This window comes from Piliocolobus tephrosceles, chromosome X (genome assembly GCF_002776525.5).
Source record: "Piliocolobus tephrosceles isolate RC106 chromosome X, ASM277652v3, whole genome shotgun sequence".
Taxonomy (NCBI): Eukaryota; Metazoa; Chordata; class Mammalia; order Primates; family Cercopithecidae; genus Piliocolobus; species Piliocolobus tephrosceles.
In genome coordinates, this window is record NC_045455.1 from 76817279 (window position 1) to 76834349 (window position 17071).

A 17071-nucleotide genomic window follows, 5' to 3' on the forward strand; every position below is an offset into this window, starting at 1 on the left:
TTTTTTGAGACGGAGTCTCGCTCTGTCACCCAGACTGGAGTGCAGTGGCCGGATCTCAGCTTACTGCAAGCTCCGCCTCCCGGGTTTATGCCATTCTCCTGCCTCAGCCTCCTGAGTAGCTGGGACTACAGGCGCCCGCCACCTTGCCCGGCTAGTTTTTTGTATTTTTTAGTAGAGATGGGGTTTCACCGTGTTAGCCAGGATGGTCTCGATCTCCTGACCTTGTGATCCACCCGTCTCGGCCTCCCAAAGTGCTGGGATTACAGGCTTGAGCCACCGCGCCCAGCCATATTTTTGTTTTATATATAGAAGTTATAACTGTTGCTTCTATATAGTGTCTTTTATTATGACATAATGTTTCTGCTTTGTTGCATTTAGTCTTTTTAAATTCTACTTTAGATATCTAATAATTATATAGATAGCTCTACCTTCTTCTTTGCATTTGTTAGGTATCTTATGGGCCTATCCTTTTATTTTCAGTTACATTGAGTTCTGGAAGATAATATATAGGAAAGCTCTGCCATCAAAAATTGTTGGAAAATCTAAAAACCTTCCTAGAGGACTATCTATGAAAGTCAGGCCATTGTGGTACTGAGTATATGTGAGTATTTTAAATACTCAGGATCAGTAGTTTAGTACAGTAGTTAAATCCACAAGCACTATAGGCCAACTTCCTGGATTGAATGGGGTTGTCATGAGGATTCAAGAGTTAACACATGAAAAGCACTTGCTATGCTAAGTAAATGTTAATGGCTGTTCTTGTTCCTTGTTATTATTATTACTATTACTAGTATTACTATCATAAAACTTCCAAAAGGGATCACTCCTATGAGGGATAGAGCTATATGACTTAAATATCATACAATGAACGGCTATGCACATGAGAAAAGTATATATACTTAAGACACAGAAACACACACAAAAAGTAGTGATCATGCAAAAAGGAAGATACAAGATCTTCACCTGAAAAGGAAGGTAATAAAGTCAAAATTCAGTGAGTCTCAAACTAAAGAGTAACATACTGTTTTAAGAGTGGAATCTAGTTTCAATTTACATGTCAGGAAAAAGTCAAGAGCTTTAAACCAAGGATCATGTAGTAAGTTTATAATGATATACGGCCTAATTTCTTCATATCTGTCATTCCTGTTTTCAATTAAATTAGGAATAAAACTCTAAAAATAGAGTAAACAGTAATCCTAAACAGTAATGATGAGACTATCAGAGCATAGTGGAACACTACCATGAATTTAAGACTTGGCCAGAACTACTCAATTACAGGAATACAGGCTTAGTCATTATTATTGGACCCAGTGTTAATACAGCATATCGAGAGATAAAAAGTATCACCCAGAATGAAATTATCACACAGCAAAAAATGAAGAATATTGATCCATAAAGAAATCTAAATTAAAATGTTTTATCATACACTTACCATTGTAGCCTTCAGTGTCACAGAATCTAGGTTGGGCATATTAGCTAAAGAGCCCTATTTAAAAAAAAAAAAAAAGCAGATCCAAGATGTAAAAAAGGAGATATACATTTTATTTCACTTATTGAATATAGTCCATTAAAGAACTGCCCAAATTTGGAAAATCATTTAGCTTATTTCCATAGAACGCAAGTGTAATTTCTTCAGCCTCAGTAAGATCAAGGACTATGATTTGTTGGAGGGAGAAAGAGGCGCTCAAGTTTATTAACAACAGAAATATCATGATACTTCAAGTTTACTCATACTCAAGAAAATGAAGGCCATGAAGCACTGGAAGATGCCAGTGACACATGGAGGCTTTGATACTTTTAGAAAGTACAGAAAGGCAGCAAAATTGGTTCCTACTGGTAGAAATTTGCTTACTACTTTAGCAAATAAAAAATTGAAAAGTTGTGTTTTAAGAGCTTCATTTAAGAGTTTCTGGGCCATAATATAGTCTTCATGTTAATGCCGTTTGAAAGAGTTCTTTGCTTTCTTAAGAAAGATGGCTTACGTGGTTTTCTAGGGTTCACATCACTCCTTTATTTCTACTAGGGTTCTGCAATTTAACAAGATCATATGCTGGCCCCAGAAGTGACTACCTTCTCAAAGTAATGGGCACTTTGCTAAATTAAAAAGAAGATGACTGCTATTTATACTGTAATCTATGCATTCAATTACAACTAATAGTGATATAGGAATCCAAAAAATTTACCAGTATGAATATCCTTTAGACATTTTATGATAATACTAACTTTTGTATATTTTCATTACTTTTAACAAAAACCATTTTTAATAAAAAGGATTGTTAATACTGTGGGGCACTCTACCATATTTAGGAAGTCATCTAAGAGCTATGCATATATTATGTCTTAAGAATAACCCTATGACACAGATACTATTATTACCCCCAACCCACAGGTAAGGAAACAGATACAGAAAAATAAATCACTTTCCCAGGAAAAAATAGCTAATATGTGGTAGAGCCAAGAATCCAGAGTGCAGCTCTAGAAGACCATACTATAAACTGGCATGTTCTTGAATTAGGAAGGAACATGAATTAGTAAGGAACATCTAAGCACATACCTGTTCGGGTTTATGTTGCTGTACAGTGTTATAGATGTGACTCAAGCCTACCCTAGTTAAAACATAAGAGGCTTGCTCATTAATAAGTGTGTCCAAATGTGCTTCAATCTAAAATAAAACACAGAAAGAAAACATTTTAAAAGAAGAATGACACTGATGAGAGTAGAAGTAAACTACCCCAGAGTCTGAGCTCTTCATCACGGAGCTTTTCCTCGCGTTGGCACAGGGATGACCTCTGTAACAAAACCTTTTTCTTCCCCCAAACAGTAAGTCTTTCTATGAAAGGGGGAAAAAGTCTTACTTTAAAAATTATAACCAACGAGGATTCTAGGACTATCCTCCAGTCACAAAATCTGGGTTGCTTCTCAACTCTTTTAAAAGCTGGTAATAAACAAAACACAAACAAAAAACACTAGTAAACAACAACAGTATAAAATAAAATATTTAGGAAGAACTCCGAGATGAGGGCCTGATGTTCCTGACTTCCTGTCCTCCTCATGGTCCCAACTTGCTAGGCTGACTTAACAAATCAAACATACCATCTGGAGAAGCCTAGAGGAAATCCCATTACAGCTCAGGCAGCAATTTCTCCTGAGGATAAGGCAGGCCTGTGACAAGTAGGGAAGAGGTGAGGGCCCGGTAGAAACTTGGCTAAAGATTTTAGGTTCAGGAACTGCCTAAGAAGATGCCACTACCAGATGTGAGTAGTATGGGCTCCCCAGTTTTGTGCTATTTTGGGGGATTCCAACTAATGCTAATGGAAATAAAAACCACAGAAGAGGACTACCTTGATGGGTTGAAACATTCCCTGGTGAGAAAAAGCTTGCTCTTCCTTTTTTTTTTTTTCCTTCCGCTAGTACAATCCTGAATCCGGAGGTCTTCCTTCTATTCCTCACCAGAATGTTCCCCCAGATTTTACCAGTTTGCTTGCTAGTGACACAGTACACTGTCAACTTATGGTATCTGTTACCATCTAAATGATTGCACTTTTCCAAGCAACTCCAACAGTTCTGCTTTTCCCCCTAAAAAACTTAGAACTGATTTAAAAGAGGTGAGGAAGCTAAAAGAAAGCCCTTGTGAATAATCAGAACAAGTATGGTTTCTTTCCTGAGGCATCACTACGGAAAGACATAAAGTAATTTCATTTTTTTTTTAAATAAATGCCCAAGGAAGTAAAATTAGAGCCCTTACTTGCTAGACTTACCAGAAACCAAAGAAAAACAAAGTGTGCAAAGGTAAACACTTAATGAAGGTGAAAAAGAGTTACTGCTAAGAATCAAATTAGTGGTCTGAAAGAAAAATGGAAGGAAAGTAATATAGAGCAAATATCAAAGAAATAGATTAAAGTAAAGAGATCTAAAAAGAAATTAGAGGGCAGATCCTTGAGATAAAACCAACTGAGGACAGGGGTTTCAAAATATAAAAAGTAACACATAGAAAAGTGATGATTATAGAAATAGAACTCTTTACTAAGCAAAAGAAAGGTTTGAATCTTTACATTGAAATGGCTCTACAAAGTCAAAGATGCAAATAATTTTTAAAAAGAGACATACCAAAAATTTCCTGGGAAAACATATGAACTCAAAGGAAAATCCCTGTAAGTTTCCAGATGAATGGACTAATTACTAAAAACAAGAGAATCTGACTAGCCTGGACTTCTTGCTTGAAACACTGGAAGAAGCTATATAAAAGTGGGGAAAAAATAATAGGTTATTGGTAGTAAAGGTCCTAAAATCAAGAATCCTTTACCCAACAAGGTAAATTGTTACTTTGGAGAAATGTGACAAACCACACCTTCCCATATCCACACCCTTGTATTGTCCTCTATCATACTGAATCCAGGCTGTTCTATGTGACCAGTCTTGGCTGACAGCACGCTAGCAAGCATAATGCAAGTACAGGCCAATAAGCACTCCCACACTGAGATTTGTCTGCTTAGAATACCCACTCAAAGGAACTGCCAGTGGGGTCTAAAAGGACACGGGGAAAATTGCTAGTGGAGTCTGGAGAAAGGGGAACTTGAATTATCTGCTGATAGGACAATCACTGAAAATGCTGCCAGGACTAATAAAGATCTGGCTCAAGAGATTTCTGCCAAATGTTTAAATACACGTAAAAGTCCAGTTGACACATTGAATGGGGGCAAAAAATAAGCAAGGACATAGATAATTTGAATAAACTAATAAGCTCAATTCAGTGCACAGACCAGGAAGGATTTTTACCATGTATAAAATAGTTATGGAACACATAAGAAAAACAGATAATTGGTGATAAAGTAAATTGATAAACACCTGACATATCTGAAGATTTAGATCAATGGCAGGGATTTGGGCTTGAATTAGTGACAAATACAGAAAAAAGTGACATTTCTTAAATAAAAACGTTATTAATTCCACAGAAAATGAAAAAGTCATCCATGAAAGGTAAATTAACCATTCTTTGTTACGTGGCTCAGTCACCAATAGTGTTTACATAGTAATAATAATTTAACATAATATTGATCTAACCAAAATTTATAATATAGCTGCATTTGGGAGGATGGGAAAGCTCTAAATATAACCATATTCTTATCCGGGGGGGTTGGGGGAGTGGTGGTAGATAACTAAATTTTCATTGTTCATTTCATTTCATAATGTATTAGATTAATACATTAGATATAAAACTTAAAAGATCTGTAAGTAGCAATACACATAAGTGTTTAGAATTACAAATATAAATACCAAAAGAAGCAACTATAAAAACCGAAAGAAATTGTGCTTTTGAGGGAAAAATGAGAGAGAGATGTTAGAGGTGGAGAAGATGGTACACTGGTAACTTTTCATAAGAAGTTCGGTAGAATTATTTGACTTTAAACCACAAATATGGAAAATTCTGATATATTTATTTTAAAAGAAAAAATTAAAAATTAGAAAATATAAATTTAGATCTATCAAAACTCATTTCTATATCCACTGCCAAACTGTTGATATATGTGTGATAGCACAGAACATTCAGAGTTGTTTTTTAAAAAAAACAGTGTATTTACCAATAATCACTGCTTAAAATTGGAATCCAACTATCTACTAAATTTTACAAATGGCTTTGTTTGAGTCATCATGTATACTTTTAAGTGATAACCATTTGCTTTATAGAACTCAAGGACTCAAGTGATTGGTATAGCAATTTGTAATGTTTTGCCTAACACTGGTTTACACATAGATAAAAATATATCTGTCCTCTGTAACACATTCTGCATTAACTATGCAGCTTGAAAAATATAGCATATTATTCACAGTTCAGAAACTAAAATCTGCATACAGAATAACTGTTCAAATTAATCAGAAACGCTTCAATCCACCATCACATACTACAGTATGAATCAAGTATTTTAAACATTACATATTCTGGTTCCTCTAAAGCTGAAAACTGAAATGCTGAATTTGTGTGTGTGTGTGTGTTGTGTATGTGTGCGTGTATCCTTTCATCAGATGATATCAAAGGATCTATAGGAATTAGGTCATTAAAATTAGTTAAGCCAATCACATAAAGCTATCACATAGAGAAAAAGATTCAATCATAGTAAATAGACATTTTATAGAAACATTTACCTGAAACTGTAGCATTTCCAGACGTCTGTCAGTGAATTCAAATAGAGCTAATGTTGTCTTCATCATATATAGTGAATTGACCATGAAAGTGGCCATGTCAGCTGTGCCTAAATTGCTGGCTGATACAGTACACATCTGTAGGAGAGGATCCAAGACACATGATAAAACCTACAAATGAAAAACAAAATGAATTCTTTATTTCTCAATCACTGATATGGTCTTGGGTTAATGATACTTCAGAATTAATGCCAAACTAATCGGAAAGAAGCCAATTTATAGAAGCACATATAGAAGCACAATTCATATAGAAGCAATTTATAGAAGCACAATTTCCTGTGCACATAGAAGCACAGGAAAATATTAAACATAAATCAACACTTTTTAAATTATGAGAACTGGTTTAATATTTGAAAGAAAATCAACAGTAAGAAAGGGATTGTCAAAGTATATGAATTACAAAAATCCAGAAGTGAAACAGAATGTACAATAGAGGAGCAAAAAACAATCATTAAAAATGAATTTACAACATACCTGCACAAAATCAGCTTGACGAGCATCTAATGGTACAACTGAAGAATCATGAGATGCTAAAACTTCACGCAGCAACATTAGTGTCTGATTTAGTGCAGAACTTGGTCCAAGATCAGGTGGTGGGAGTTCAACCTAAAATAAGAGATGATTTATCCACTCCTTATATTTTTCCACTAAATTTTAATGGGTAAATGTAAGTTCATAGTAAAAAAAAAATGTAAAAGTTACAAAGCATAGACTCACACATTAGAAACCTATAATTTATTAATAGCTTACTTTGAACTATACTAATAGCACACAAAGTGAGAGAAAAGTTCTTTGCCAGATTATCTCAGAATATCTCACCTTGTACTCTAAAATTTAAAAAAAAAAATTGAAAAGTTAACGTTCACTTGAATTATAGAACTATATTTTAATATGTATTTAAAATGGCCTGTTTTATTTTTTTAGCCCAAATCATAAGAAAAATGCAGTCCATAGACCAGCACTATCCCAACTATAATATAATTGAGAAACGTCACCTACTCTCAGGCCCAAATCTCAGAGATTTTAGTTCAATATGTATAGGTTAGGTGTTCAGGAATTGACAGTTCAACAAGCACCCTAGGAGTCTCTCAAGAAGGTAACCCATCGGCCACACATTTTGAAAATCACTTCACAGAAACAGTATAACATTACCATTAATATCTTGGGCTCTAGAGTTAAACACATTAAGTTCAAATCTTGGATCTATCAGTTACTAGTTGTGTAATCTTCAGCAAGTTATTTAACTTTTCAGAGCTTCAGAGGGACTCTGTAAATATTAAATGAGATTATTGCATGGCTGAGTAGCGTGCCTTGCACTTACTAAGTAGAAGGTATGCCAAGTTCACTATCCTTATTTGGTGGCACCATGATACATAAAAAGCAGTGCCTATGAATTGCTTTAAAAATATTTTCAGAATACTTGTAATGTTAATAAAGTAATATTTTGTAAATTTTTTAAAAATAGCACTTAGAAGACAATGTAAGAGACTACATCCGAGTGGCAGGTAGGTAGAAAGGTGTAAGAATTTTCAAATATTGGCATTTATTATAAGATTGTTTCATGTAGAAAGTTAATACATAAGTGACATCACCAGGAATAGCAAAGTAAGCATGTCCAAAAATACTCTCTCCTTCATAAAAACAACAAGAACAAAAAAATCATAAAACATGCAAACAAACAAGAAAATATAGTCCACGCACAGCATACACAGAAAAACACCTCAACAGAAACATTATCTGGGGAAGTCCAGATGTTAGATTTACTAGACAAAGACTTTAAACAAGCTATCTTAGATATGTTCAAAGACTGAAAGAAATCATGTCTGAAGAACTAAAGTATGAAAACAATGTCTCACCAAATAGAGAATATCAATAAAGCGACAGGAATAATAAAATATAGCCAAATAGAAATTCTGGGGTCAAAAGGTACAATAATTGAAATGAAAAATTCACTATAGGGTTTTGTTTTGTTTGACAGGGTCTCTCTCTGTCACTCAGGATAAAGTGCAGTGGTGCAATCACAGCTCACTGCAGCTTGACCTCCTATGCGCGAGTGATCACCCCACCTCAGTCTCCCAAGTGTTAACAGCTAGGAATACAGGCACATGCCACCATGCCTGGCTCATTTTCTTTTTTGTAGAGATGGTAGCCTTTCTATGTTGCCCAGGCTGGTCTCAAACTCCTGGGCTCAAGTGATCCTCCTGTCTCAGCCTCCCAAAATGCTATGATTACAGGTGTGAACTGCTGTGCTTGGCCTTACAGCAGAAATGAGCAGGCGGAATAAATAATCAGTGAACTTAAAGACAAGAACCTAAAGATTATTGAGTCTGAGAAACAGAAAGAAAAAGAATTAAAAAAAAAAAAAATGAACAGAACATCAGAGATAAGACACCATTTAACAACGTAAGTATACACGGGATCCCAGAAGGAAAGAACAAAGAGAAAAAGGCAGTGAAGAAACAATGACAGAAAGCTTCCCAATTTTGATTTTAAAAAGCATTAATCAACATCCAAGAAGCTAACTGACCTCCCAGAAGGATAAACTCAAGAGACCTACATTAACACACATCATAATCAAACTGTCAAAAGACAAAGAGATAATTCTGAAAGCAACTAGAAAGAAATAACTCATTATGACAAGGGATTTTTGATGAGATCAATAGCTGATTTCTTACCAGAAAACATGCAAGCCAGAAGCATTGGATGACATATTCACAGGTTGAAATAAATGAACTGTCAACCAAGTATTTCAAATTCAGCAAAACGATTTTTCAAGAATAAAGGAGAAATTAAGACACTCCCAAATAAAGGCAAAAATTCTTCACTAGTATACCTGCCCTACAAGACATACTAAGGAAAACTGGACACTAGAAAGTAACTTGATCCACATAAAGAAATAGAGCACTGGTCAAGGCTGCAACAAAGATAACTATAAAAGACAGTTTTAATGTATTTTCTCTTCATAACTCTAATTTAAAAGAAAATGGTATGAGGCAATAATTATAAGTCTACGTTGATGGGCATACAATGTCATAAGATTTAACTGTATTAATAATGGCATAAAGGAAGAGGAGAATGGAGCTATATAGGAGCAAAGTTTTTGTATACTACTGGAAGTATGTTGTTATAAATTAAGATGCTAATTGTAAGTCCCAGGGCACCACTCAGAAAATAAAACCTTATACCCACATACATATATATTTAAATAACAAGGGAATTAAATTAGTATACTAGAAAATATCTACTTAATGTAAAAGAAGTGACAGGGACACAGAGAAAATAATCATTTAAGACATACAGAAAACAAAATAGCAAAATGCAGACATAAATCCTACTCTACCCTCAATTAAATTAAGTGTAAATGGATTAAACATGACAATCAAAAAGCAGAGACTAGCAGATTAATTTGAAAAACCACACCATGTACCAACTATATGCCAACTTCAAGAGACACACTTTTAAGACAAAAATAAATTGGATGTAAAAGGATATAAAAAGATAACAATAACTGCAAACAATAACTGAAAGAAAGCTAGATTAAATTAGCTACACTAATATACTAATACCAGACAAAACAGACTTTAAGACAAAAATTATTACTAGAAATAAAGGATATCTGATAATGATAGAAGGGTCAATCCATCAAAAAAATAAAACAATCATAAACATATATGCACCCAACAAAAAAAGCCCCAAAACACATAAAGCCAAAACTTACAAAATTGAAGGAAAACATTTCTTGTGGTGAAGAGATACATAATTCAAGTTCCACAGTTTCTGCAGTTTTGTCTCCTTTTCTTTCATTACATTCAAATAAATGTGAACTTAAAAAAACCCTCCAGACTATGATCTTATCTTCACAAAAGTATTCTATTTATCATTCCTACTTAAAATGATACATAGACTGTTGTTAAACTGATGATAATAAAGTTAACTAATGTTATTTCCAAGAAGAGGGTTTTAAAAAAATTTCTCATCTTTGTGCTCTTCTCTATCGTTTAAATTATGTATAAATATACGCATATCAGTTTTACAAAATTAAGAGAGTGATCTCTGCCCCCTAAAAGAAATGAAATATACCAAGCAGTTAATAACAGTTAATTCAGGGTGAGAGGATGTAGATGAGTGTTATTTTCTTCTTTGTGTTTCCATTTGTTTTTAAAATAAATATACATTTAATAGAAATCAACATACTCATAATTCTAAAAATTTAAATATAAAGATATTCCATATACATGCATACATATACATGTTTATAAGTAATATAAACTGAACAGAAGATACTCAAAAATTTTTCAGTGGAATCTTTAGCTTAGTACAAATCAGAAAGATCTGCTAGCATTCTAATAGCTATAATACAGAAATAGACAGCTATAAAAACTAGAGCAAACATGTATGTGTCAGTTCCCAACACCTTTCATAAACAGAAGAAAAAAAAAATCTAACAAATCCTCCAGGGAAGCTTAGAGAGAGAGATGGGGGGGGGGGGGGGGGGGGGGGAGAGAGAGAGAGAGAGAGAGAGTACATAGTGTCTTTTGGAAGCAATAAATCTTTAAATTTTTTTTTTTTAATTTTAGTAACTTTTGGTGTACAAAAGTTTCTGATTACATGGATGATTGTACTCTGGTGAAGTCTGAGATTTTAGTGCACCCATCATCCAAGTAGCGTATATCGTGCTCAATATCCAATTTTTTATTCCTCACTCCTCATCCTCTCCCCCTTCTGAGTCTCTGTAGTACATTATATCACTCTGTGTGCCTTTGTGTCCCCAGAGCTTAGCTCCCACTTTTAAGAACACAGTTTTTGGTTTCCTATTCCTGAGTTGCTTCATTTAGAATAATGGCCTCCTGCTCCATACAAGTTGTTGCAATTTCTTTATCCACTCAATGGTTGACGGGCACTTAGGTTGGTTCCATTATCTTTACAACTGCAACTGTGCTGCAATAAACATACGTGTGCAAGTATCTTTTTGATATAACGACTTCTATTCCTTTGGGTAGATACCCAGTAGTGGGAGTGCTGGATTGAATAGTAGATCTTTTAGTTCTTTAAGAAATTTCCCTACTGTTTTCCACAAAGGCTGTGCTAATTTACATTCCCACCAGCAGTATATAAGCATTCCCTTTCACCATATCCACACCAATATTTTTTTTTTTTTTTTTTTTACTTTTTAATAATGGTCATTCTTACAGGAGTAAGGGTGTCTCACTGTGGTTTTAATTTGCATTTCCTTGATCTCATTTGCCCACTTTTTGATGGGATTTTTTTTTCTTGCTGATTTGTTTGTGTTCCTTGTATTCTGGATATTAGTCCTTTTTCAGATGCACAGTTTGCAAATATTTTCTCTGTGGGTTGTGTGTTTCCTCTGATGGTTATTTCTTTGGCTATACAGAAGCATTTTAGTTTAATTAGGTCCCATTTATTTATTTTTATTTTTGTTGCACTTGGAAGCAATAAATCTTAAAAAAAAACTTTCAAAAATTCACACAAGAGATTTTTAAATTGCCAAACAAAACAGAAGACCAATGATGTAAAACTTACACATTGGTGGGAGAAAGCTTAAAGGAAATTTTTTTCTCCCTTGAAATCAAGTCTTTAAGGAGTTTAAATTTAAGGCTAAAGACACACTTTGCCATAGTTAGAGTTGATGGTAAATTATTGCAAGTGAATGCTACTTGAACTCAAGTCATTCGACAAACTGCCATTCCATGAGGTGCTTTCACACACATCCATTAGATCAGCAACAAGGTAAGAACCACACTTCTAAAGCAAAGTGAATATTATGGCAGTTTTTCAGATAAACAAACTTTGTGACTATAAAATCCTACAGCAGAATAACAGAAAGAATCTAAGGAAGAGAAATAGTTCATTAATATCCTTTTGTCACTTTAGTTTCATTTTGTAAAATTCATTTCTAATGGTTAAACTTTGTAAGAGACAAGTCTACATTTCTTTTAAGTACCTCCAATGCATTCTTGCACTTACTTTATACTAACCATAATCTCCCTTAGGGAAGAGACCCTCTTTACTATGTCTTTCATATTTCCATATAAGCCTGTGGAGGCCAAACACTAGACTTAAGCGGGCTTTGTTATTTAGAGGGCCTAAAACAAGTAGTAGCAACCATTAGAAAAAAACAAAATACATTTTATGAACTTCATGTAAAACAATAATCACAATACAAAAATTCCTATAAGCTTTAAGCTGTGTAGAAAATCCAAGTTTATTCACACCCCACTTCCTTGGAAACCAGTCAGTACCAGTGAGTGAGTGGCAGATGCATCCTCAGAGTGATGCGACTGGGAGAAAGAGGTGTTAATATTATCACTGCTACTTATGCCAGGACTGGAGCTATTCATAGAAATCTTACATACTGACAGAAAGTTGAAGAAAATGTGAACTTTTGCCTTACAAATAAAGATTTCCCTCTTTCTTATTCTGTATGTTTGACTTTTCCCTCTATTTTTGTCATGATCTTAAAATCTCAAAAATCTTAACTAGAGTTGTAACCTGACCTTGGCCACATGATACTTTGCTGAGTATGTACAGCAGGCATGCAAGTACTTGCTCAGGCAGGTAAGCTTTGTTTTAAACATGGCCACATGTTACTTCCAAATATCTATATCATGGATATGTGCCACTAGCCTAAGCATGTTCGTGTGAATGAATGGATAAAAAAATCACTGGTTATAGTCAAAGCATACTCCCTCAGCGACAATGAGCAAACATCTTTGCTTGTTTTTAAATCCAAATACAAGGCTGCTAAAATGACATGTGAAAGTGTCTACTTCAAATAGATTAGACTTCCTATTTCAGGCACATATCTTAACTGCTCTTTCACAACGTTTTAAGCATAATGGATATCAATAAAAACTGTTGATTATGGTTGCTTACATTCAATTTATGTTCCTGCAACATAGTTATAACATAAAACATATACATGTACCACTATATATTTAATCAATTGTTTTGAAATACCAATGGACTAAACAGTAAGTCATTTCTTAACAAGCCTCTAGACAATAAACATGTTCCCACAGTATTATGAGGGAATGCTTTGGCATTAGTAATGCTATTTAATATGGAATATGAACCAAAATAGTTAATCTATAACTGGCTTCTGTGTGGAAGAATGGGATCCATAAGTACAGTATTAAAGATGTTTCCAAAAATAAAGAATTAACATTTTATTAAGCCCCAATATGTTAAATGAAAAATGCAAGCTACTCATCAGGGCTGGGCATGGTAACTCACGCCTGCAGTCCCAGCACTTTGGGAGGCCAAGGTGGGCGGATCACCTGAGGTCAGGAGTTCGACACCAACCTGGCCAATATGTGAAACCCCGTATCTACTAAAAATACAAAAATTAGCTGGGCGTGGTGGCTGGCATATGCCTGTAATCGCAGCTACTTGGGAGGCTGAGGCAGGAGAATCGCTTGAGCTCAGGAGGTGGAGGTTGTAGTGAGCTGAGATTGCACCAGTGCACTCCAGCCTGGGCCACAGAGTGAGACTCCATCTCAAAAACAAAAACAAAATTGTATGCACATCATGTGTACAGGTGTGTGTACACTCATATTTTTAAAAGACTGAAATATTAAAATACTGAATGTTACCTACAGTTATGTTTAAACTTTCTTTATATTTCTATCTTCAAAATGAATATTTTGTAACATGTGAAAAAATAATCTAAAACTGTACCATGTACTTTTACATGTCATCTTCATTTCATCCTAATAAGCCTAAGGTATATATTATTTCCATTTTACAGAAGATCAGTAAGACTGATGAGAAGGAGGAGGAAGGAAGAATATCGGATTTTATATATGAGGAAACTAAAATAAGGACAGATTAAATAAGGTGCCAAAGGTTCTACTGTTCTTAGAAGGGGCAGAGCTTAGACTCTCACCCAAGCATAGACTCCAAAGGTCACACATATAGCGACTACATCAAAGTGTAAATTTTGATTTTCATAGGTGATATTTTACTTGAATTCTATAATTTTTTCAGAGACGATGCTGTAGATCTTAGATTCTTCTGTAGGATCATAGATCTTAGGGAATCTACGATAAGGTGCTATTAACAGCTGTTTCTTAAGATCATGACCACATTGAAGCCTACGAGCACTAATGGCCCCAGTATCTTACAACCTATTTGAGGCCTTCTTCAAGTTTATATAAAGCATCCTTTCTTCCTAAATGTTTTGCTACACTGAAATTTTGCTAGCCAATTTTATATCCTTGTGACTCACGTGCTTTAAACTTTTCAAACCAGTGATTCTTACGTGTTACAGGTGGAGGAGGAAGGCGTACATCTTTAAGAATATCACTGAGGTTACCACTTGTTTTTTTTTTTTTTTTTTTAAATAAACATATGGAAAATTACAGAAACAACTATAGATTAATAGAAGCCCACTCATAGGCTCCAATGTAATCTTAAACACAAGTAAAATTAGATACACTGTTTTATAAGTTAAGATTTTTTAAAAGACAGAAATTAGCATTATATGGTAAGGTTAAAATTTTTCTTTCATCAAAAACAAAAGCTAGTATCAAAAGAAAAGAAAGAAAGAAAGAAAGGACCAGCTAATGTCTTCACCGCCCTATTTAAAAAAGAAAAAACTTCTAAAGAACTTAGAGTTTGTATGAAATACAAAAGGGAGTAGGAACAATAGTTATCACTTTTTGTTTTACAAACATTAAATGAGGGTATTTGCTTAGAAGCTTTAATGTACAAGTATTAATGCTATCCAGTTAACCAGATCAACAACCCAAAAGTATTTGTTGATTTTTCCTTTTCTTCATTTCCCTCACTTAATTTACTGAATTATCTCTATACCATTAAAATATATTCCAAATGCAAATGCTCCAAACCATCCTATGCTACTACTCTATAGCAAGCCACTTTTGCCAGGTTTACTCTAAGAGTCTCCTAAGTGGTCTCCTTTCTTCCAAATGTGCTCCTCCATACCCACATTCCATTCTCCATACAGCAGTTCCGATGATCTTTTTAAAATGCTTTCAAAAATGAAGATGTGAGACTAAACCTTCAATGACTTACTCTTGCACTGAAAAGCAAACTGCCTTAAAGCTATGTGGAAACAGAATCAACGATCAAAATCAACTCTATACTATAAATACATAAGTGGAAAATAAAATTTAAAAAGAAAAAGAAGTTCCAAAAGCATCAAAAAAAACCCTTCAATATCGGGGAATAAATCTAACAAAAGATGCGCAAGGCCTGAACACTATAAAAGGTTAGTGAGAGAAACTGAAGACCTAAGTAAATGGAGAGATACATGATGTTCATAAATTGAAAATCTTGGTATCATTAAGATACTAATTTCTCCTCAACTGATCTATAGATTTAATCAAAGCCTCAGCAAGCTTTTTTATTTTAAAAATGTATAAGTTGACTCTAAATAAAATAAAATCAATGGAATAAATAATCTAAAATAAATCAATGGAAATCACAATTACCAAACAAATCCACACACATGGTCATACATGGTCATGTGATTTATGACCATTTCCACTTCACTGCAGTGGGAATGGATGGCCTTTATAATAAATGGTGCTGGATCAAGTGTATATCCATATGAAAATATGCACAATAGCAAAGATATGGAATCAACCTAAGTGCCCATCAACAGATGACTGGATAAAGAAAATGTGGTGTCTGTGTGTACGTATAACATATATATATGTGTTATATTTATGGACACACACATTTTACATATATAACCTAGCTGTCTTACATCTATGTTATACATGTTATACACACACACCACACATATATATACACATACATACGCATACACACACATCATGGAATACTACTCAGCCATGAAAAAGACTGAAATCATTTCTCTTGCAACAACATGAGTGGAACTTGAGGCCATTATCTTAGGTGAAATAAACAAAGTCAGCCATGAAAAAGAATGAAATCATTTCTCTTGCAACAATAGGAGTGGAACTTGAGGCCATTATCTTAGGTGAAATAAACAAAGTCAAATATTGCATGTTCTTGTAAGTGGGAGCTAAATAATGTGTACACGTGGACACAGAGTAAAATAATAGACACTGAAGACTCAGAAGGTTGGGAGGGTGGTAGGGGAGTGGTGGATGAGAAATTACCTACTGGGTGCAATGTACAGTACTCAGGTGATGGTTACACTAAAAGTCCAGACTTCACCACTACATAATATATAAATGTAACATGACTGCATTGGCATCTCATAAATTTATAAAAATTAAAAATAAAAGGAAAACGTTAAAAGGAACTATTATGTATGGAACATCCACCAGGAAGTAGGCACAGGCTTAGCAATTAGGCAGACCTGGATTTCTATTCACTCTTAGTGACTATGTGACCTAGGGCAGGTTTATCTAAGTTTACTGTGCAAAGATTTCTTAAACAGGACACAAAAGGAACTAATCATGAAATAAAAGCTTGTTATACAAGACTGAATTACAAATTGAGAATTTCTGTTGATCTAATACACAACTCACAGAGTGAAAAGACAGTTCAAAAACACAGAAAATATCTGCAATGCTTATTATTCCATAAAGGACTTGTATGCAAACACATGTTTGAAAATTCTTACAAGTCAATGAGAAAAAGGTAACAACCCAGTAAGGACTCTCTGCAACAGTCTTTTATTTATTTATTTATTTATTTATTTATTTATTTATTTATTTATTTATTTATTTGAGAGGGAGTCTTGCTGTGTCACCCAGACTGGAGTGCAGTGGCGCGATCTCAGCTCACTGTAACCTCCACCTCCCGGGTTCACGCCATTCTCCTGCCTCAGACTCCCAAGTAGCTGGGACCACAGGTGCCCACCACCACGCCTGGCTAACTTTTTGTATTTTTA

General features: G+C 34.4%; 1 protein-coding gene across 4 annotated transcripts in view; it reads right to left on the reverse strand.

The window, feature by feature from the left end:
• The window catches only part of COG6 (component of oligomeric golgi complex 6), a 129346-nt gene that overhangs the window by 59146 nt on the left and 53129 nt on the right, over nucleotides 1-17071 (reverse strand). For all 4 annotated transcript variants that reach the window (XR_002731002.2, XM_023208876.1, XM_023208877.3 and 1 more), the window contains exons 14-17: nucleotides 6673-6804; nucleotides 6142-6309; nucleotides 2555-2662; nucleotides 1433-1486 (exon numbers count right to left, since the gene is read on the reverse strand). Coding sequence is in view for 3 of the 4 variants with exons in the window: in XM_023208876.1 (XP_023064644.1) it covers nucleotides 1433-1486; nucleotides 2555-2662; nucleotides 6142-6309; nucleotides 6673-6804 (462 nt within the window). In the remaining variant the exon portion in view is untranslated. The remainder of the gene's footprint in view (nucleotides 1-1432; nucleotides 1487-2554; nucleotides 2663-6141; nucleotides 6310-6672; nucleotides 6805-17071) is intronic.